Raw genomic sequence first — 21,317 nt, forward strand, 5'->3', positions numbered from 1 at the left:
GATTTTAATAATACATTTAATTTAATGCAATCTGTCCAAAATGTTATCAATTCAACATGTGATCAATTAAAATTTTTAACTGGATTTTTTTTTTCAAGTAGGCTCATACCCAGCATGGAGCCCAGTGCGGGTCTTGAACTCATGACCCGGAGATCAAGACCTGAGCTGAGATCAAGAGCTGGACACTTAACCGACTGAGCCCCTCAGACACTCTTATTAATTGAATATTTTATATATTTTTTACACTATGCCTTTGAAATCCAGTGTGTATTTTATACTTACAGCACATCCTAATTTGGACTTGCCACATTTCAAGTGCTCAATAACCACATGGCCAGTGGCTGCCACATTGAACAGTACTGGTCTACATGGTCTCGCCTATCAGAGAAAGGAAGCTAGTTTTCCACTGTAGTTTTGTCTAGGTGAATTATAACTACGAATTAAGGATATCTCTCCCTTTCTCCCCCTTTCCCGCAAACACACATCTTTTCATTTTCTCAAGAGACCAAGAAAGGGTTCAAACTGCTTTCTGATACACATTCCCCCAGACGGCTATTTCTTTGAACATAACATGTGCATCGACTAGAACACATGGCCATTTGGTTTTCTTTCAGTTGAAAGTTAGATTTTAGACCCATGGGACTGTGATTTATAGATGACCATATTTTGCGTTTCATCACAAATTCAAGGGCCACCTGAAGCTCATGGTTGTGGGTGGGCCTGGGTGAGCTGGAGTGACACAGGGATGCCCCTTGAGGCCCCCCCAACTAGTCAGGTGCTGATGGATGGATCTTCCCCATCCCCAGCGAACTTGGGGTTTAGCTTACTGACGGAGATTCCCAATTTCCTTCTAGTAGAGGGGCAGGGCATGAGCAGGACCATTGGCCTCCTGTTTGCTATGGTCACAGATCTCAGCACGAGCAGGACAACTTCACTGGCCACTTTGGAAGGCCCAATGCTTTGGAAAAGCCTAGAACTTGTGTCCATTGTGATATCAAGGGGCACCTGTCAGCTGTTTGGTCCATTCTCACTGGAGCATGTGAGCGTGTTCATCTTTCTCATCTTACTGACAAAGACATTACATCTCAGATCCCATCGGCTTCTCAAAACTCCTGGGACCCCCACAAAGAATCGTACTCAAACTGGAAGAGAGAGGACAGATGGATGAAGGGCTTCTCCTGGTGCAGAGTGCAAAGCCTTAATAGTGGAAAGATACAAGGAGGTGAAGGTGCCGGTTCTGCAGGATTCCAGGTGGTGGAAGAGCTCACACCCGGGGAAGCAGACAGGGATGCACAGAGAGCTCAAGCTTGGAGGCACTGCCCCCCCGGGAGGAGAGAGAAGGCCACTGGGGCTCCGAGGCAGGGAGGGGGTGCAGAGACAGGGGCAACCAAGGGCCCGTCCGGGAGCCCCTGCCCTCAGGGGGGAGAGGCTGAGGCTGAGAGACGTGGATGAGGCAGGCAGGGTGGCCTCTCCAGCCCCTTGATACCCACGCAGTCGCCTCCGTAAGGACTGGCATTTCTGTCATTTCTGCTGAGAGCGGGCACCGCACATCCACGCCCGCGTGGAGCCCCGGGTTTCATTCCGGTTACACTTACCTCGGGGCTCAAGCACCAAAACGCAGACATGGAACCAGGCCACTGAGTGTCGCAGGAGGCTCTCCGAGCGCCACTCTAATTCTTTCTTTTCCGTTTTCTCCCAGACATTCGGCGGAAGAAACAAAAGGCCACGCCAAGGGACGATCTGCTCTGTGCCGGGGAGGACTATCGAGAGCGTTTCTTTGGGGCTTTAAGGATGCTCATACACGAAGCCAACAGTATTAAGCGTGGAGAAAGCCGTTTATTTACTTAATTGTGGACGCACAGTGAACACATCTTTTAGAATCTCTAAAAGTAAGAAAGAGAGTTTTATTGGCGGGAAGGACAGCTGCCCGGGAAACACGCTCTTCACAGGGGAGAACGGGCTCCAGGAAGAATGAACCGTGTTTTCAGGGTGATAGCCTTTCTTACATCTCGTAAAAGCTCTAACGATTATAGATTTGCACGCAGGCGGGAATCACGGGTTCACCAGAAAGGAATGCAGGGCGGGTAGGGGCATTGATTGACTTCTCGAGGACAGGATGGCTTTCCTTCAGGCAGCTCACTCACAAAGCAGGTGTACGAAGCCTGACGCACGCGTGGTGGGCCATAAGTCAGGCTTTGGGTTTGAACAAAGCTTCTAACAGTCACATTGGCTTGGAAGGAAATCTCCAATGGCTTCCCGCGTATCTCAGGCCTTCAGAGGGTTTTTTCTGTCATCATTCTGCTCCTGAAGAACTTCTGAGAAGAAATGAGAACAGCAAAAGCAGGAAGCACAGTGGCATGGCAACTATTTAACCCCCGCGAGGGTAAGATGTGGGAAATGGGACTGGCAGGCTGTGGTCTGAAATGGGGACAGTGGCTCTCTTTCCCCTCCACGCTTTAAATCTTTCCCGTTTCCCATGATATATTTCACTACTGTAATTGGGGGGGGGGGGGGTAGGTGGAGACTCCTCCTTTCCCGTCATAGGGTCCTTCTTTATTCAGGGATCCCCATTCAGGGACTCTATTTTAAGAAAAGAAATCGTAATAATAACGCAATAAGCTTTTGGCACACAGATATTCATTTTACCACTATGCATAAAAAAATTTTTTTGAAATAATCTAAATGTCCCTGAAAGCGGAAGGCATCTAGTGTAGCCCTTGCTTTTCCTCTTCTGGCTCCTTTCTCCCTTCCCGTACCTTACAGCGCCCACCGCTCAGGCCCCATCCAGCACAGGCAAAGGCACGTGACCCAGTCCTGACCAATCAGAGCGGCCCCTGGACCTCTGCCCCGCCCCTTTCCCCTTGGGAGCACCCAGTGGGAATGGGGTGCACTGGGTTGCGGGGGGAGGCTTGGGGGAGGGTTCTTGTCTGAACCTGGTGCAGGCCTGCCTGAGAAATGGAAAGGCAAATACCTGATGACATCCTTTTTTGTCCTCTGGATCCAGACACACCTGAAACCCGCTGTACCCCTAAGCTGGCTAAGCACACGAGTCAATAAACTCCCTTTTTTGTGTAAGCCAGTTTGCGTGGCTTTTGGCTACTTAAAACAGAAAGTGATGACTAACATATGTCTAATTTAAAAGATTGTATATATAATCAAGAGAATATTTCGTAACATAAAAAAAGTCTATAAAAACTAAGTGAAATAGAGAATGGTAGGAAAATATTGTGAAGTGAAAACAGCAACCTAGAAAGTTCTAGATCTGTAGGCAAAGGAGGGAATTGAGAATGAGAGAGAGAAAACTCTGGGTTGCAGAAAAAAATCTAGGATTTTTATCTAACGCAGCCTTGAGGGAGGGTCCCCAGCGGGCAGTCTCAGGACAAGTACGGAAGGCAGGCACTTGAACATTCTACACCAGACTGCCAACAGTCGTCACCCTTGGTTGATGTATTATCCCTTTTTTTTTTAAAGATTTTATTTATTTATTTGAAAGAGAGACACACAGTGAGAGAGGGAACACAAGCAGGGGGGAGTGGGAGAGGGAGAAGCAGGCTTCCCGCCGAGCAGGGAGCCTGATTTGGGACTTGATCCCAGGACCCTGGGACCATGACCTGAGCCGAAGGCAGATGCTTAACGACGGAGCCACCCAGGCGCCCAGTTGATGCATTATTTCTAACTCCTGTGTTTTACTTGACTGAATTTTATTTTATTTTACTATTTTTTAAGATTTTATTTATTTATTTGACAGAAAGAGCACAAGCGGGGGAGCAGAAGGCAGAGGGAGAGGGAGAAGGAGAAGCAGGCTCTCGGCTGAGCAAGGAGCCGGATGCGGGGCTCCATCATGACCTGAGCCGAAGGCAGATGCTTAACCGACTGAGCCACCCAGGCGCCCCTGCCTGAATTTTTAAAAAGTTGTATTTAATGTCCATGCACTGCTTTCAAAACAGCAGCTAAAACATAAGAAAGAAGTAGGTTGAAGATAGGTGATGCAGGAAGCCTGGAGAGGTCCTCACAGTTTCTGAGGAATCCTAAATTGCTCTGAACTCGGGGAGGAGAGAAGGGCTCCTGGGCCTCTCTCTTTCCTGATGGAATCTGGTCGAGCAGTTTCCAGTGACGTCCTGTTGTGTGCAAACCCAGGTCTTACCCAGCATTACCCTGGGTGCCGGAGGAAGGGAGCAGAGCAGGCAGCTGGCCACGGAAAGGTGAGCACAAGATGCCCCTCACCTCAGGGACCCTCCTGTCCTATCCTCTGCATTTAATATAGAGCCCGCACCAATCGACACATGCTTCATGAGGACCTACTGTGTGCGCGTGAGTGAATGGGGCATCGGAGAAGCAGCGGGAAAGAGGCGGCGCCCTAGAGAAGGGATGGGGGACAATGAAGAAGCAGGGTGGTGAAGGAGAGGCAGGACAGATGGACCTCGCCACACTCACTAGCTGACCGCGCCCTCAGGCCCCAGTTGGACCTCCCGATTGCTAAGTCCTAGGCATCGCCTCTGCCAACCCAGCCCGCCCCCACCGTGTCCCCTTTTAATTCTGCTCAGAGTCCTCTCCTGTCACCTGAGGTCCTGCTTCCCCACGCCTGCCTGGAGGTCAAGCCAGAGACCCCGTGGCTCCGCCCGAAGACGAGCTCCTGGGCCTTTTCTCTTGGAAGAGTTTCTGTAAAGAAACAAAAACACCAGTCACAAGAGGGCTTGCAAGGGAGGGCTCGGGGGGCAGCCTGGCAGGCTGCTCTGGGTGCTGCCTCTGCCGGCAGGCTTCCTGGCTTTGTATCCTGACTCTGCCACCCCCTAGCTGTGAGCACTTGGCGAGTCACTGAAGCTCCCTGTCTTTGTCAGCTGGGGCTGTCCTAGCGGAATAGCACAGACTGGGTGCCTTATATAAGGGGAATGTGTTTTCTCCTAGTTCTGGAGGCTCCGGCCAGTTGGGTTTCTGGTGAGCCCTCCCCCTGGCTTTGGAGATGGCCACCTTCTCGCCGTGTCCTCCCACGGACTTTCCCTCTGTGCGGGCGCAGGCAGAAAGAGAGAGCCCTCTTGTATTCCCTCCTCCTCTTAGAAGGACATCAGTCTCATAGGATCACCCCTTCCTATGACCCGATTCAGCCCCAGTCGCCTCCCAAAGGCCCCACCTCCAAATAGTCACTCTGGGGCTTCAACCTATGAAGGTGCAGGGACACATTTCAGTCTGTAATGCTCCCTGTGGCTCAGTGCTCTCTGTTGTACACCTGGGAAGACCCTCTTCCCAGCCCATGGACCTCAAGGAGCAATGAGAGAGAAATCGAAGGCATGACCAGGTCTGTCCAGGAGAGGCGCCATTATCATCAAGAGGCACCTGACATCATTTGGACCCCCCGGGCCACCAGGTGCCCCAAATCCTCAGGAACATCCAAGCAAACTTCACACACACACACACACACACACACACACACACACACGCCAGCTCCCTTAACTCCCTTTCTTTAAACCTTGGTGCCCATCAGCCCCGGTTAAAGCTTCTCCCCTCCCTCCAGCCCTACCCATGAAGGAGATGTCAGCCTCACCTGCTGCTGCAGGCTCTCATAGAGCTGGGTGAGTTCTGTCAGCTTCCTTTCTAGCTCCCGCGCGTGGGCCCTCAGCTCTTCTGCCATCTTGCTTCCTTCTCCTTTCTTCAGTTGCTTCCAGTCGGTCAGGAGGGTGACCACGTCCTGGTAGAGGGAGAAGCCAGCCATAGCACTACACAGCATGCGAGCATTTTTCTTTATCAGCACTGCTGTGCCCTTAAAGGCCCTTTGCAACTGCATGCTCCTTCGGGCCGAGACTTGGCCAGTGGTCAGGAGACGCTTGGCTGCAGTGGCCAGACGCGGGTGGGCTCTGGCTCTCTGAAAGGCATGGATGTTCCTCTTAACATCCATGATGTTACTTCCACAATCATAGGCCTTCTTTCCGACACTCATGATATAGACCATCTTTCCCTGAGCCTCCTCGACCTCATGGTTATGGGTAGACACTAGGGTGCTGGCTTGAGTTCGGGCTTTTTGACTTTGAAAGTGTTCCATAACATTGGTGAAGATGCTGGTGAACCCGGCTGCTGTCCCCAAAACTTTACCAACAGCAGAGAGCACCAGACTTCCTCCTATTGTTGATGGGACGAGGACCAGACCCAGGATGCTCATGGTGTCTGAGACCACAGTGATGGAGGTGGCCAACATGTTGGTCTTGGTGAATGTTCTGTGGGTTGTGTTGATGTCATCTGCAAGGGCATGGAGCTTCTTGATGTCCACTTCTAGCTCTTCCTTGATGATGGGAAACTCTTTCAAAAATATTATTTCTTCAGCTGACAGATCCTCATCTTGTTGCTGCACATCCTCACACAGAAGACTGTCATCCTGGTCCCTGTGGGTGAGCAAAAGAAAGGTTTTGCTTAAGTCTCCCTGATGAGAAAGTCACATTCTTAGTCAGGCTCATTGTGGTTTCTGGGTGTTCTTGCCACGCCTGCCTCTGAATTCGTCCTGCATCTCCCTGACACCTCTGTTACCTCCCACCCGGCCATGGAGAGTCCCAGAGCATTGTTGGGAGCTGCTGCTTCCATGAAGAGAAGAAACACACATAGTAGAGACTTCTGGAGGGACACATGGGAGAAACACAGCCTTGCCTAAGAGATGGAGAAGGTAGATTAGTCCCGGGGGACATGTTCAGCCTTGTTCAAAGAGACTGTCACCCAGGAGGGACAGTGAGGAAATGCTAAGATCTGAGTCAAGATAAAGAACCTGGGACTAATGGAGGGGCAGGTGTGGGAAAAGCAGGAGAAAGAGGAGACCAGGTCGAGGGTCCTGTATTTGTAGAGGTGAGTCAGAGGAAGGAGGCGCCATATTGTACAATGCAGCCTACACTCCCACGGCCTTGAGTCTGGCTGCTGTGGTGGCCTTTGCCTCCATCTGGATTTGAACACCGAGAGGGCTGAAGTAAATTATCACTAATATTCTGAAGGTTCTCCTTGGTACTTCGCCAGTTTTACTTGACGACTCAAGCAGATGGGTTGGGTCCTTCATGGAAGATGTCAGGGACAAAGGGCATCTCCTCCCCAGTGTCTCACAGTACAAAGTATTAAGGGATCTTCATCACCCCAGAAGAGTTTGGCCTTTATGGGAGAACAGTATCAGGGAGGAGCAAACTGACTCCTTCGGGCACTTTCCTCAAACCAAGGGCTGTTGGTGCATCTCCTTCAGGGTGAGCTTAGGAGGCCCAGTGATGACGGATTCCCTGGCCCAGAGGAGAGACTCAGAACTGGAAGGAGCCCTAACCAGGGTACAAGCTACCACCTTTACTTTTCAGCGGAGGGAACAGAAGCCCAGAGAGGAAAGGGGACTTGCGCGAAGGGATGCGTGAGATGAAGATGGAGCTCCGAGCCCACTGCCATTCTGGGCAGTTTTTCTCTCCTCTGTCAGCTGATGTCAGGAATTCCTCACTGAAGTGTATATATATATATATATATATACATCTTTTAATATCTTTCTCTCTCTCAACACACGCACACAATTTCTCAATGGAAGAGGTAAAAAACCAAATATACTTCCAAGGAAACCCCTTAGCATTAATAACGAATGAATTTAGGCCCAATGATCAGTTAATCAGCAGCTGTAAATCAGTTCACAGAGCAGAAGGTTGCCAGGGGCTTGCAGGGATAAGGGGAGGGATGAAGGCTAGGAGGGAGGCCATGGCTGAGGACCCCTAACCTTTGCGATGCCACAACCCAGCCCTCCATGCCCTTGTGTTTCCTCAAGGGAGCGGGGGCAAGGAGACGAAAGGACAAGGAGGTACAGAGATTGACTACCCCACTTTGCGTCCACTACTGAGTTTTGTCTTTAACATGGTTGAGAGAGAATGGGAGTTAGACTTCTTGTGCTTTTGAATGAACCCGAATGTCTCCGATGCGGGCATTTCCTGCGCCGCCATCCTCACGGGGGACAGGTACAGCGTGGTGGTCCAGCTCTAGAAGGCACCATCTCGCATAAGCTCCCCTGGCTCGCTCAGCGAACATCTGTTGACTGTCCGCATTGTGCTGGAAGCTGGTGGGGTGACGTCTGCTGATCTGCGGCTCATCGGGCCTGAATTCTTCAATGCAGTGACACCCATGGGCTCTTTCAGTAATGGCTGAGGCCTCACGGGCCTCCCCTCTATGAGCGGGGCAGTTTCTGCCCTTCCAGGCCTATTGCCCGATGTCGGGCACCTGACTGATCTGGCCTTCTCTCCAAAATATTCAGTGTAGGCCGTGGCATATTTGTTTCCCCGTCGCATTGCAGGAGGATGCCTGGAGCATTTCAGCAGAAGCCGCCCTCCCCAGGGACAAAGCTCTCCACCTTACCTTGGGCATTCTGTCCCTGCCTCGCTGTCCAGAGGCTCCTGCCACCCCAGAGTTGAGCTCATTTGGTCCATGGGAGAATTAGAGGTGCCCTCGTGAGTCACTGGTGCAACGTTCTGCTTGGACACCTGGAAAACAAGGTTACTGCAGGTGCCAGGAAACCATGTGAAGTTCAAGGTTTGCGGCGGGATTTTAGGTTATGTGAAATCAAAGTAATAATGAAATACTGACAATATACTAAATATTTGCCAACTACCGCCAGTACATTTTATAGTGTGGTGTCGCAATATATATTCTATTTATAGAAACTTTATTCATAATTCCCAAAACTTGGAGACCACCAAGATGTCTTTCAGTAGTGAGGAAACAAACGGTGGTCCAGCCAGATAAAGGAGTATTATTATGATTCAGCACTATAAGAAATGAGCTATCAAGCCATGAAAAGACCTGGGGGAACCTTAAATGCATTTTACTAAGTGAAAGTAGCCAGTCTGAAAAAGCTACGTTCTGTGTGATTCCAACTACAGGACATTCTGGGAAAGGCATAATTCTGGAGACAGTAAAAAGAGCTGTGGTTGCCAGGGGCTGGCGGGAGGGAATGAGGAATAGACAGAGCAGGGAGGGTTTTTAGGGCAGGGAGACTATTCTGTCAGCTCTTGCAATGGTGGATAGATACATGTCATTTTACATTTGCCCAAACCCATAAAATACACAACACCAAGAGAGAACCCCAATGTAAACTATGGACTCTGGTTGATAATGATGTGTCAATGTAAGCTCACCAGCTATAACAAGTGTCCCATTCTGGTCTGGGATGTTGATAGGGTGGGGGGAGTGCTGTGCATGGCTGGGGGGGTGAGGGGAGCCAGGGGGCATATGGGAAATCTCTGTACTTTCCCCTCACTTTTGCTGTAGATCTAAAACTATTCTAAAATATGAAGGTTATTTTTTAAAAAAAGAACCAGGCAAACATGCAGATACAAAAAGGGAGCAAAAAGCAAGCATAATTCATAGTTTAAAAAAAAAGGAAGGAAGGAAGGAAAGAAAGGAAGGAAAGGAAAAGAAGGGAAGGAAAGGAAGGAAGGGAAGGAAGGGAAGGAAGGAAGGAAGGAAGCAAAGAAAGAAAGAAAGAAAAAAGAAAAGTCTGAAAACCACCCCAAATGGACTAGTTAAGTATGTGGTTTATCTAACAACGAAATAGTATGCAGTCATTTAACCAAATGAGGCAAATCCATATAAACAGAGGGAAGGCTCTCCAGTGCACATTGGTACATGAGAAGGCAGGGTATAGGATTCTGTATTCTGTGCTCCCATTTGCATTGAAGAAAGACACATATGTTTGTAGAGACCAGAAACTAGCAACACTGATTGGATTGGGGGTCAGGGATGAGATGGAAGCTTGCTTTTCATGCTTCATCCTTTTATACTTTCTATCAATCACTTTTGCCATATACCTGCCTGTGATGCCTTAATTTTTTTTTAAGACTGTCCCCGCTAGCAGGTTGAATAGTGGTGTCCCTCCAATTCGCGTCTCCCTGGAACCTCACAATGTGACCTTATTTAGAAATCATGTTCCTGAAGATGTAATTAGTTAAGGATCTTGAGATGAATTCATCCTAGTTTGGGGGAGGCGGGGTGGGGGGGAGCCTAATTCCAACGACTCCTTACAAGGAAAGGACACAGACACACGGGAGACGGGTGCGTGATGACCGAAGCAGAGATGGGGGTTAAGCTGTCATAAGGTCAGGCTTGCTTGATTCACCAGAGGCTGTGAGAGGTGAGCAAGAATTGATTCTTCCCGAGAGCCTTTAGCTGGAGGACGACCTCTCTGGCACCTTGATTTCAGACTCTGGCCTCCAGGATTGGGAGGGAATCCATTTCCATTATTTTAGGCCACCCAGTTGGTGGCACTTTTATTCCGGCTGCCTGAGGAAAGGGACACATCCTCTCTCATCTCTTCTCCTATATTTGGTGCTTGGCCTCAGAGTGTATGTCAGAAATGATACCTGAGCTATGCCTTCTCTCTCCCGGTCATCTTTCTCTCCCTCTCTACTTCTGAAAGAACTTAGAAAAAAAGTCTTCCCAGTCTAGCACCGGTCGGGGGAGGGGCATCCCCAGCCAGCAAAGGTGAGATGTAACTTGATCTGTCCCATCACCTTCATAATCCTGTTTCCACTTAAACTTCAAACAGCCCAGGAAGAGAGAATCCTACCCTGATTTACCATCAAAGAAGTTGAGCTTCAGGCCTTTCCCGAGGCCAGAGCCCTGACAGGACGGGGATGTGGACCCCGGTGGCCCTGGTCCCAGCTCTCTGTCCTGAGCCAAGTGCCTACAGCCTCGCTCCTCCGCCTGCTGTCTCGCTGAGGGCTCGGGTGCCCAGGGACAGGAGGACCCCACCCTGCGCTCTGTCCTTACCTCTCTGGGGCCTCTGGTCCGGCGGGGGGCTGAAGCAGAGTCTCCAGCAGGTTCTGCCGCCCGGGGGGGAAAGCCCGAAGCTCTGCAGACCTCTTCTGAGTCAGCTGAGAACCTGGGTCTGGGCTCTGCAGGCACAGAAATGGTACGAACTGAAGCAACATTTCGGGGAAGAGCAGGGCTTACTGAGAAATGGTTTTCACTTTTGCTTTCCTTCTTTGCCTCTTTCTCTTCTAGCTGTGCAGTGAAGCAAAGCAGCAGAACTGTGGGCAGAGGCCCAAGCCCCCCTCGCCCTGCCCTCGCTGTGTGCTGGGCGCCAGGACAGTGGCCAGTAAGGTGAGGGCTCAGTCTAGGGGACCACGGGGAGCTGTTCCTCACCAGTGCTTGGCTTCGATTCCCCAGCTGTGAAATGGGTCTCAAAATAGTTCTTGCGGCTCAGAGCCGTGGTGAGGAGCGAGTCCTCAGCGCCCAGCGTGGACTGAGCGCCCCACAGATGCGTCACCGGTGGCTGCCGTGGGTGCTGTCACCGGGCTCTCCCTCCCTCTGAGCTGGGGACAGGCGAGGGCCGATGCCTCAGATCTGTAACTGTGACTTGCAGAAGTCGCTGGAACCCGAGACCCGTTTCGGTAATTCGTGTGGTGGAGGGACCTGACCCTGACCCGCCCGGGTGCAAGGACGTGGTTCTTGCGTATCCCGCTTCATTCGCACCTTTGTGGTTTCCCTGAGAAATAGTAGCGTGTGACCAAACAGGGCGGCGAGGGGGTTGCAAAACCTTTGCAGAACCTTTCCCCAAATCCAGACCATGGGAAACTCTGAAACACATCTGGCCCCGAAGGTTTGAGTACAGGATTGTGGTTGTGAGTCTCCCGAGTTGCAGATGGCGAAACTGAGACCCTGGGGGGCGGGGGGGAGTGGCATGGGTCAGTGGCTTGCCCATGGTCACCCAGTTCTAGCCTCCATGTCTGTAGGAATAACCTGCGCAGTCATGGGCTGAGATCTGTGTCTCCGTGTGTGGGGGGGGGGGGGGGGGAGTGTGGGCCGTGTGGTTTGTGCACGTCGATAAGGCAGAAAGCCCTGGGTTGACTCCCCAGCCCTCCCGAAGGCCACACCGGCTCTGTGGGCGTCCCCCAGGGCCCTCCAAGCAGGGAGGAGGGATGAGAGGCCGGTGGGCTGCTGAGCTGGGACTTGGAGGGGCCTGAGGGGCCCTGGTGTCCTGGCCTCGTGCACTCTGGACAGAGGCTGTCCTCCAACTGGGGCAGCCGCCCTCCGGCCTCCCTGTGGTTTTCCCCGGCGACAGTCCCAGATGCCGAGGCCTTCCCTGAGGGCCTGGGAGCCTCAGACACCAGGCCGGCCACTGGACTAGGGTGGTGTTTACCACGGCGGCGCTGGTGAAGCAAGACCCCCTAAAAGACGCGGGGCGAGCAAAAGAATGTCACATGCAGCAAACGCCGCTTCTGGGGTGAGACAGAAAACATGTGGTGTGTCACCCAGCCAAGCAAGAGGACAGAGCTGCTTCATTTCGTAAACCTCACCTCCCCTTCCTCGGGGGCCCCAAGCCTGCTGACAAGAACAAACTTACCTTACGCTCCCTCGATCTCTTGCAATTTCAAATACACAGTGTTGGGTCAAGTTGGTCACTCGGCAGGTGAATGTTCAGGCAAATTCGGACCCGACTTGGGCATCAGGGCATTCCCTCTCCCCTTGAAAGTCTGCAGCCCCCTGAGAGGGCACCTGGGTGGGGATGCCTGTGCTGTGCCTCTGGGGTCTCCCTGGCCTGCCCAGAGGCCTCCTGTGTCCCACCATCCCATCAGGCGGCAGCTGCCTCGGGCTGGGGAAGCCCATCCAGCTGGCTGTTGGCTTGGTGGCGGCCCCCGGGCTCTGGTTGCAGGCACACCGGCCTCCGGCCCACACACCCGTGGAATAGGCTCCCATGCGCTGGGCCCACGTCCCACCTTGCAGGCCTTGCTCAGGCCCTGGGGAACTGCAGGGGGCAGGGTGAGGGGAGGACGAGCTGAGGAGACCTGGGGGCAGGGGAGGAGGTGGTCCAGCCCCTTCCTTGACCCAGACACACACCACTGGGGCTTCTCTAGCTGCTGCCCCTGCCCCAGACCTCTCTGCTCGGGCTGCCTGCCTCCTTCCTTCCCCCAGGCGGACTTTTCCTACCACTTCTGCCCGAGTCTGATTGCCTTATTGCTCTTGTCCCTCCCTCTGCCTGCTGCCCTCCCAATCCTGGAAGGTTTCTCCCTACACCCCTCTCTGTAGGGACTTCTCTAAGGTCAGGTCCGTGCCCCCCCCACACCCTATCCTGAGGACTTCTTGTCCTTTGTTCTCATTCCTTGAGAAATTGATGGCAAAGGGGGTCGGGGAGGGAGATGTCGCACAGATAAAGGGAAATATAGGGGCGCCTGGGTGGCTCAGTCGTTAAGCATCTGCCTTCGGCTCAGGTCATGATCCCAAGGTCCTGGGATTGAGCCCCGCATCAGGCTCTCTGTTCGTTGGAAACCTGCTTCTCCCTCTTCTCCCCCCCATTCATGCTCTCTCTCGCTCTCTCACTCTCTCTCAACTAAATAAATAAAATATTAAAAAAGAAAAAGGGAACTATACACTGGAACTGTTTCAAAAGCATCCCCTTTGCTCTCATCAAGGGCTTAGAGAGTTTCTCTGTTACCCAACAAACCAGCCAGGGCCTCCCTTTTGTGACCTAAATGAGGATGGTAGGAATGCCAGCCAGTTAGTCTGGTGCTCGAAGGCAGGCCCTCCAGGTTGCCCTCCCTGCTGGGGACCTGGCCACAGTCCCTGGTGCTGGAGAATTAGGGAGCTGACAGCCAGACACCTCTGGGCTGCCTGGAGCTGTGGTTTGAACACAAGCCCTAGAGATTGATTCAGGCTAATGTAACTTAAGAATCTTCTGGAACACCCTTGAAGCAGCTCCAGCTCCAAACGTGCAGCAAAACCACCGGGCCTGGGAGAGGGCAGGGAGCAGGCCGCCAGTAGCCCATCAGGAGCCGGGGGTCTCTTTTAGAAGGACACCCATGCTGCTCCTGAAATCTCCACCCTCACGACCCAATCACTTTCCACAGGCCCCACCTCCAAATACCATCACATGGGGTGTAGGATTCCAACGTGTGAATCTGGGGTGGGGGGCACAGACATTCAGGCTCTAACAGGCTGGGAGGCGTGGAGGTGAGGCTTGTTAGTGCACCCACCAGAACCCCCTGGGGTAGAGCAGAGGCAGTTACCCAAAGGAAGGGGGCGCTGTTCCTAGAATCAGCCAAGAAAGGATGTTGGGCAGGCAAAAGCAATAGGTGTCCTCTGCATCCCATCCTTTGCACTGTGCTTCCCCCCCACACACACCGTCCTTCCAGGTATAGGACTGAAGAAGGCCTTCTTTATGAGCTGCGACAACCCAAATAGAGCTCTGGATGTCCCCAGTCCTCCCCAAGAGTTGCACCAGAAGTCACACCCAGGGGTTGTATCTGCAGGCAACGGATCTACCCAGTGGACCCAGGGTGTCCAGCCTTCTCTCGTTCTACCACAACCCTTATTGATATTCTCAAATCTATGACCTCAGTGGTAAATCTAACCACCTTTAGTAGATAAGAAAGGGAATGAGGAGGAAAGGGAAGGAAACTTCTGAAAAATCACGCTGACACAGCAAGCAGGGAGTTGCAATCTTTTGGTTATAATCTTTTTATGAAACTGGCATTCACAATATTTTGGCCAACTTCAAAAATATTAGTAATAATATTGGTAGTAATCATTAGAGCTAGAATTTACTGAGTACTTGCCATGTGCCAGTGCTGTTCCAAGGGCTTCATGAGAATTAGTTCAGCGTCATGGCGGGTATTTGCGACTTTCCTTCCTAAATTACCCATTCCTTTATCCCCTTGCCTTCGGTCAGCTCCTCATCAGGTTGGAGTCCTTTCCGAAGGGTAGACCCTAAGCTTCACATGTTCCGGAATCAGGTGGGGTTAGGCTTCCAGCAGCTTCCCCCTGGTTAGGGCAAGCCGGCACGGACCTAGGGCATGGGAACCTCCCTCCCCCAGGGCATGTTGGCAGTATGCTACTACTTCTTTTGATGAGCACAGCCAACCACCTGTGTCAACAACAGTCCCCCAAAACAGTCTAGTAGTCCCTCAGAACAGTAAATATACCGTCAGTGGATGAATAGATACATAAATCATGGCATATACCTACGATGGAATTTTATTCACCATAAAAAGGAATAAAGTGCCAACACAGGCCACAATGTGATTAAACCCCAAAGGCCTTCTGCCGCTAAATGAAAGAAGCCAGGCACAAAAGGCCACACATTGGATGATTCCTTTTACATGAAATATCTAAAACAGGTAAGTTTATAGAGACGTAAAGCAGGTTGGTGGTTGCCAGAGAGACCAGAGGACAAGGACTTGGGGAGTAACCACTTAATGGGTTTGGGGTTTCTTTTTGGGGGTGTTGAAAACATTCGGGAACCAGGGAGAAGTGATGGTTGCACAACATTACGAATGTACGCAATACTGAATTGTTCACTTTAAAATACCTAATTCTGGGCGCCTGGGTGGCTCAGTTGGTTAAGCGACTGCCTTCGGCTCAGGTCATGATCCTGGAGTCCCGGGATCGAGTCCCACGTCGGGCTCCCTGCTCGGCGGGGAGTCTGCTTCTCCCTCTGACCCTCCTCCCTCTCATGCTGTCTCTCATTCTCGCTCTCAAATAAATAAAATCTTTAAAAAAATAAATAAATAAAATACCTAATTCTGGGGCACCTGGGTGGCTCAGTCATTTGAATGTCTGACTCATGCTTTCAGCTCAGGTCATGATCTCATGGGTTGAGAGATCGAGCCCCACACTGAGCTCTGCACTCAACGGGGGAGTCTTCTTGGGTTTCTCTCTCTCCCTCTTCCTCTGCCCCTCCCTCACTTCTCTCTTTCTCTTTAGCCCCCCTAAAATAAATAAATAAATCTTTTTAAAAAATAGCTAATTCTATGTCCTGTGTATTTTATTTCAATTTTTAAAAAGTCAGAAAAATGGATTTCGGTCCAAAAAGTTAGGATTTTGTTAAGTAAATGCATCCTTTTCTGGGTCCAAAAAAAAAAAAAAGGTAAACATAGAAGTACCCTATAATCCAGCAATTTCAATCCCAGATATATACCCAAGAGAAATGAAAACACGTATCCCAAACTTGGGCATGGATGTTCACAGCAGCATTATTCATAATAGCCAAAAAGTGCAAACAACCCAATGTCCACCTACTGGTGAATGGCTAAATAAAACATGGTCCATCCATACAATGGAATATTATTTGGCAATGAAAAAGAGACAAATACTGGCACATATTACAACACAGATGAACCTTGCAATCATGCTGAGTGAGAGAAACCAGGCACAGAGGACCACACAGAGTGTGATTCCATTTATATGGCGTTTCCAGAGTAGGCAGGAGTATAGAGACAGAAAGGAGAATGAATGGTGGCTTCCAGGGGCCCCAGGGAGGGAGGAATGGGGAGAGATTGTTAATGACTGTGGGGTTTCTTTTGGAGGTGATGAAGATGTTCTGGAGACAGTTCTGAGTGCCTGTCTGCAGCTAATGAGCGAGCTCGGAGCAAAGAACGGCAAGTTCTATGGGAGAGTTCTACACAAAATCAACCATCGTAGTCACTTCCAAGGGCACAGTTCAGTGGCGGGGAGTACGTTTACGTGGCCCTGCAGCCTCATCCCCTGCCCCCTCCCTACACACACACAGCATCCACCCCAGGGAGCTTTTCATCTTGCAAAACTGAAAGAAACTGTGTCCCCATTAAACACTAACTTCCTGTTCCCTCCATCCCCCAGCCCGACAACCACCACCCTACTCTTGGTCTCTGTAAATCTGACTCAACTCTAAGAATGTACTAAAAACCACTAATGTGTCCATTTGATGGGTGGAACATATGGTATGTGAATTATAGCTCAGTAAAGCTACGTGTGTGTTTGGAAAGGCCAGCTCACACTTTCAGCTTGAATTTAACAATTATTAAGAGAACTGGTGGCCGTACTCTCCCTTTGGAGGAATATCAAAACTTCTCGACACGTAGAGCCTCAAGTCACGGAATGGGAAGTGACATTTTGGGGCCCATGGCATAAACCACAAGACGTGCCCCTTGCTTTCCACCCAGTGGTTTCTGGGCTCTGTACTTTGGTTATTGGAAGAAACGGCACAGGGGCTGTTGTTCGTACGGGATCCTGTGAGATGGCAACCCACCCTATCCCTGCTGCAGTGACTGGCATCTTGGTTCCTGCCAATGAGCAGGGGGACAGCTGGGCTCCCCATCACCACATGACCCTGCCCCCCTTCACACCTGTTAAGATGGCTATTAGTAAAAAAATTTCAGGGGAGCCTGGGCGGCTCAGTCAGTTAAGCGTCTGCCTTCAGCTTAGGTCGTGATCTCTGGCTCGATCCCTGGGATTGAGCCCCGAGTCGGGCTCCCTGCGCAGTGGGGAGTCTGCTTCTCCCTCTCGCTCTGCCCCTCTTCCCCCCCACCCCCACTGCTCATGTTCTCTCTCTCTCGCTCACTGAAATAAAGAAATAAAATCTTTAGGGGCGCCTGGGTGGCTCAGGTCATGATCCCAGGGTCCTGGGATCAAGTCCCGCATCAGGCTCCCTGCTTGGTGGGAAGCCTGCTTCTCCCTCTCCCACTCCCCCTGCTTGTGCTCTCTCTCTCACTGTGTCGCTCTCTGTCAAATAAATAAATAAATAAAATCTTAAAAATAAAAAAAAATTTTTAAAAAAGAAATAAAATCTTTAAAAAAAAAATTTTTTTTTTCCAGAAAATAAGCATTAGCAAGGATGTGGAGAAATTGGAACCCTTGTGCATCGCTGGTGGGAGTGTGAAATGGCGCAGCCCATGTGGAAAACAGCATGAAGGCTCCTCAAAAACTAAAGATAAAATTACCATATGATCCAGCAATTCCACTTCTGGTCATATACCTAAAAGAATTGGAAGCAGGGTCTCAGAGATACTTGAACACCCATGTTCACAGTAGCATTATTCACAACAGCCAGAAGGTAGAAGGCAACCAGTGTCCGTGGATAAATGAGATATGCACGCACGCTGGGATAGGCTTATTCTACATACAACATATTCAACATATAGGATGAGCTACTATTCAACCTTAAAAGGGAAGGAAACTCTGACACCTGCTATAACATGGATCAGCCTTGGAAACACTATGCTCAGTGAAAGAAGCCAGCCACAAAAGGACAACTACCCTATGATTCAGCTTAGATGAGGTGCCTAGAGGAGTCAGATTTACAGAGACCAAGAGTAGGGTGGTGGTTGTCGGGCTGGGGGATGGAGGGAACAGGAAGTTAGTGTTTAATGGGGACACAGTTTCTTTCAGTTTTGCAAGATGAAAAGCTCCCTGGGGTGGATGCTGTGTGTGTGTAGGGAGGGGGCAGGGGGTGAGGCTGCAGGACCACGTAAACGTACTCCCCGCCACTGAACTGTGCCCTTGGAAGTGACTACGATGGTTGATTTTGTGTAGAACTCTCCCATAGAACTTGCTGTTCTTTGCTCCGAGCTCGCTCATTAGCTGCAGACAGGCACTCTCTCTCTTCCTTCCCAGAGCGGCCAGGGAGGCCCCCGGGATTGCACATGGAAGACACCCAAGCCGCTGACCGGCTTCCCCAACCCCGAGGCAGCCGGCAGTAGGAACATGGGCACACCTGCCTCCAGCTGGGCCCCTCAGAGCAGGATGCTTTAGGGCCACTGTTAGAAAAATCCTAAACCACGGCTCCAGTGCTCACAGCCCAAAAGGCATTCTTGTGATCCTTGGGCAGCCCTTGCTCAGGTGGCGACCGTCGTATGTTGGGGAGAAGGGGCCTTAAGGTACGCACTGAGCCTGAAACTCCTGGGTTCTGGGAATCTCTTCCCTCCTCCCGTGCCCGGGGAGCACAATTTGCCAAATGTAGTGAAAGTTCCATCCCTGCCCCCACGGCTTCGCCTGCAATCAGCCCCGGAATCCCCAGGGCCTCGACGGAGGGGAGCAGTGGGGCAGTGGTCACACGGCAAAAAGGCACTGAACCCGGTCCTTGCTGCCTGTCCTCCGAACCCTCCAGCACCCTTTCGTGGGTTCCTGCAAGGGTCCAGTGAGTTCATCTTGACAATGGGAAGACCATCACCAGGTATGCATGTCACTGTTACCGCTTTATACACACAGACAAGACTCACCTCTCATGGGATCCTTGAGACACTCTTGAGGACGTGTTCCCCTTCCTTCTCCTGCCCCTCAAGAAAAATCCAGATTTCTGTGATTGGGGGTTTGGAGGGATGGGAACTGCCCAGTGCAGAACATTGCGTCGGAGCCCTGTGCCGGGAGCGTACAACTCTGCACCTGCTTCCGACGTGCACGTTTCCCCCACACCAGTGAGCAAGTCTCTGACACCAGAGAGGTGACTGACTGCAATTTAATTCAGTCCCGACACTGTCTCCCCTGAGATGGCATCAGATCCTATAGGTTAGGGGCTCAGGTCATGATCTCAGGGTCCTGGGATTGAGCCCTGCTTCGGGCTCTGAGCTCAGTGGGGAGTCTGCTTCTCTCTCTCTCTCTGCCCCTCCTCCCCGCTCATGCTCACTCTCTCTCTCTCAAATAAATAAATATAATCTTTAAAAAAAATGTATCACACATAATAATGGTATAAATGTTGCTTCATGAAAATTATATACCTTTCATCCTGTACTTGTGTGTGTGTTCTGGATTGCAGAGTGCAATGGGTCGTAGGTAGAATGTTTGTGAGCTGTTGATCTAGCTCATGGAATCAAAGGGAAATCTATAGGTTTCAGGCCACTCCTGAACCTTCAGGTCCTGAGATTAGGGACCTCATTATGGTCATAGGTCTCTCTCTCTCTCTTTCCTTTTCCCCAGCTCTGTGTTTCTTTTGGGGCGCCAGCCTCATTCAGTCCCAGTATAGGTAGGCTTTTTCCATAGCAGAGAGAACAGAACCTCAGGCCTATTCCAACTCACATCCTTCCGGTTCCAGGACTATGGATGCAAGGACGTCTCCCCCTCCAGATCCAGTAAGAAGACTCCTTGTGTCCCACGTCCCACTGGTTCCTTGTGGCCGGGGCAATGAGGTTCTCTGATTCCCCAGCCTGGGGCACAATCCTTCTCCCATAGCAAAAACAGTGTACTGTTTCTGGAAGTTCTCCCTGGAACCGTGAGATTGGAGGGAGGAAGAAATAAGGCCCAAACAAAGGGGGTGCTCTTCTGCATGAGTCAACCAATGACTGTTCTCTATGAAGGGGTCAGGTGCCAAAGTGAGGCTCCTCTTGATTTGGCCCAGGGACCGCCTGGATGGGCATTTTGCAAAGCATCAGTTTGCCAAGAAGCTGATCCTCCAAGAGGGTGGGGGTGGGGGGTGGGATCTGGGCATCCTGTGGGTCTGCAGATCCCTGGCTGAGCCCCCCGTTCTGCTCCAACAGAACCAACCATCTCAGATGTCTGCTAACCTCTCCAGACTTGGGCTTCTGGAAAATACAGCCAGTGGGCAGTCTTTGCAATTTGCTTGCAGAAGGGCGGTCCCTCTGGCATCAAAATTTGCCTCCTTGCTTGGTCAGAGGTGGTGACATCTGACCCAGAGGCTTTATTTACATATCCAAGGAACTGCTGTGGGTGGCTCTAGGAAGCACTGTGATGGCCAAGGATACAAATCCAGAGGCCGCCTGAGCCGGACGGGGGGCCAGTGGACCCAGCTCTGCTCGCTTCCTGCTGTGGCCGTGGGCATGCCCCTTCCCCTGCATGGATGGGCAAGTTAGCTCTAGTGGGCTGGCCAGGGGACTTGGGGGCTGAGGGGTGAGGGGTCCCCTGTGACCTCACAGGGAGTGTCTTTCACAGGGACGAGCCCATCCTTCAGGACTGAAGCTTGCCCTGAAACCGCCAGATCCCTGCCCACATCTGTAAAATGAGGAAATCCCACTGGATGAACTAGGGTCCTTTTCTTGGCTGTGACTCTATGATCCTTAGAACCTAACATTCCGTGATTCAGAGATCCTAGGGATTGAAAAACCTCCATTATTTTGCCTCCTTTACTATGGCTTTGGACCTAAGCCTTATTCTCTCCCCAACTCCATGGATCTTTCCAGACCCCCACTTGCACCCAAGAAGGCCATCCACACAAAATGTAGGTTGGTCTCTCCCTGGCTCTCTCATGAGGCTGACTGTTGAGTGGGTCCATTTTTATACCCACCACTAGGTGGCACGGGGCAGGGCCTGAACTTTGTCATGTTTTCTCCTTGGCCATTCCCTCCTGGCACCGTGACCCTTTGTTGGCCCCACATAACCTAAATTCCACAGCTCACAGTACGTGTGGCTCCAGTCCGATGAGATGCAGAAAAGCTTATTCGCCAGAACTCCAGAGATGATAGGGTAGGCCTGGCACAGGACTAGACTCAGTCCCTGGGAGAAGCACATTTTGAGGCAGGAGGGCGAGCTCCTGGGATCTGGTGGCAGAGATGTGGAGCTGGGAAGGGCCAGAGGGGACAGAAGGAAAGGGCTGGTGATGGGGCTTAATTTAGCTGCTGCCCCTGCTGTGC

At 51.2% G+C, this 21,317-nt stretch overlaps 1 protein-coding gene across 5 annotated transcripts; it reads right to left on the reverse strand.

Annotated features, from left to right (window-relative positions):
• Window positions 1–1,888: 1,888 nt before the first annotated feature.
• On the reverse strand, window positions 1,889–20,079 carry LOC123841091 (apolipoprotein L6). Of its 5 annotated transcripts, none has more exons than XM_064590648.1 (6): window positions 18,957–20,079; window positions 10,753–10,877; window positions 8,341–8,465; window positions 5,540–6,371; window positions 4,561–4,659; window positions 1,889–2,315 (listed from the first exon to the last, which is right to left on the reverse strand). In XM_064590648.1, exons 1-5 carry the CDS (start codon window positions 18,961–18,963, stop codon window positions 4,594–4,596), a joined length of 1,155 nt encoding a protein of 384 aa, XP_064446718.1. In that variant the 5' UTR covers window positions 18,964–20,079; the 3' UTR covers window positions 1,889–2,315; window positions 4,561–4,593. The 5 variants fall into 5 exon arrangements, with proteins under 5 accessions (XP_064446718.1, XP_064446717.1, XP_064446719.1 ...); XM_064590647.1 differs by having other exon boundaries at window positions 1,889–4,659; window positions 18,957–19,007; window positions 19,750–20,077; XM_064590649.1 differs by having other exon boundaries at window positions 1,889–4,659; window positions 19,750–20,077.
• Window positions 20,080–21,317: the final 1,238 nt, after the last annotated feature.

Source organism: Mirounga angustirostris, unplaced genomic scaffold (assembly GCF_029215605.1).
Source record: "Mirounga angustirostris isolate CCGP_5_RB_7025 unplaced genomic scaffold, mMirAng1.0.hap1 SCAF_5, whole genome shotgun sequence".
Lineage (NCBI taxonomy): Eukaryota > Metazoa > Chordata > Mammalia > Carnivora > Phocidae > Mirounga > Mirounga angustirostris.

Excerpts from the sequence above, each read along its gene's own strand:
- LOC123841091 (XM_064590648.1), bottom strand. Across the intron at positions 6,372-8,340 it reads GCAGGGACAGAATGCCCAAG|GGACCAGGATGACAGTCTTC; the intron begins GTAAGGTGGAGA and ends GCTCACCCACAG. Across the intron at positions 4,660-5,539 it reads ATGAGAGCCTGCAGCAGCAG|AAACTCTTCCAAGAGAAAAG; the intron begins GTGAGGCTGACA and ends GTTTCTTTACAG.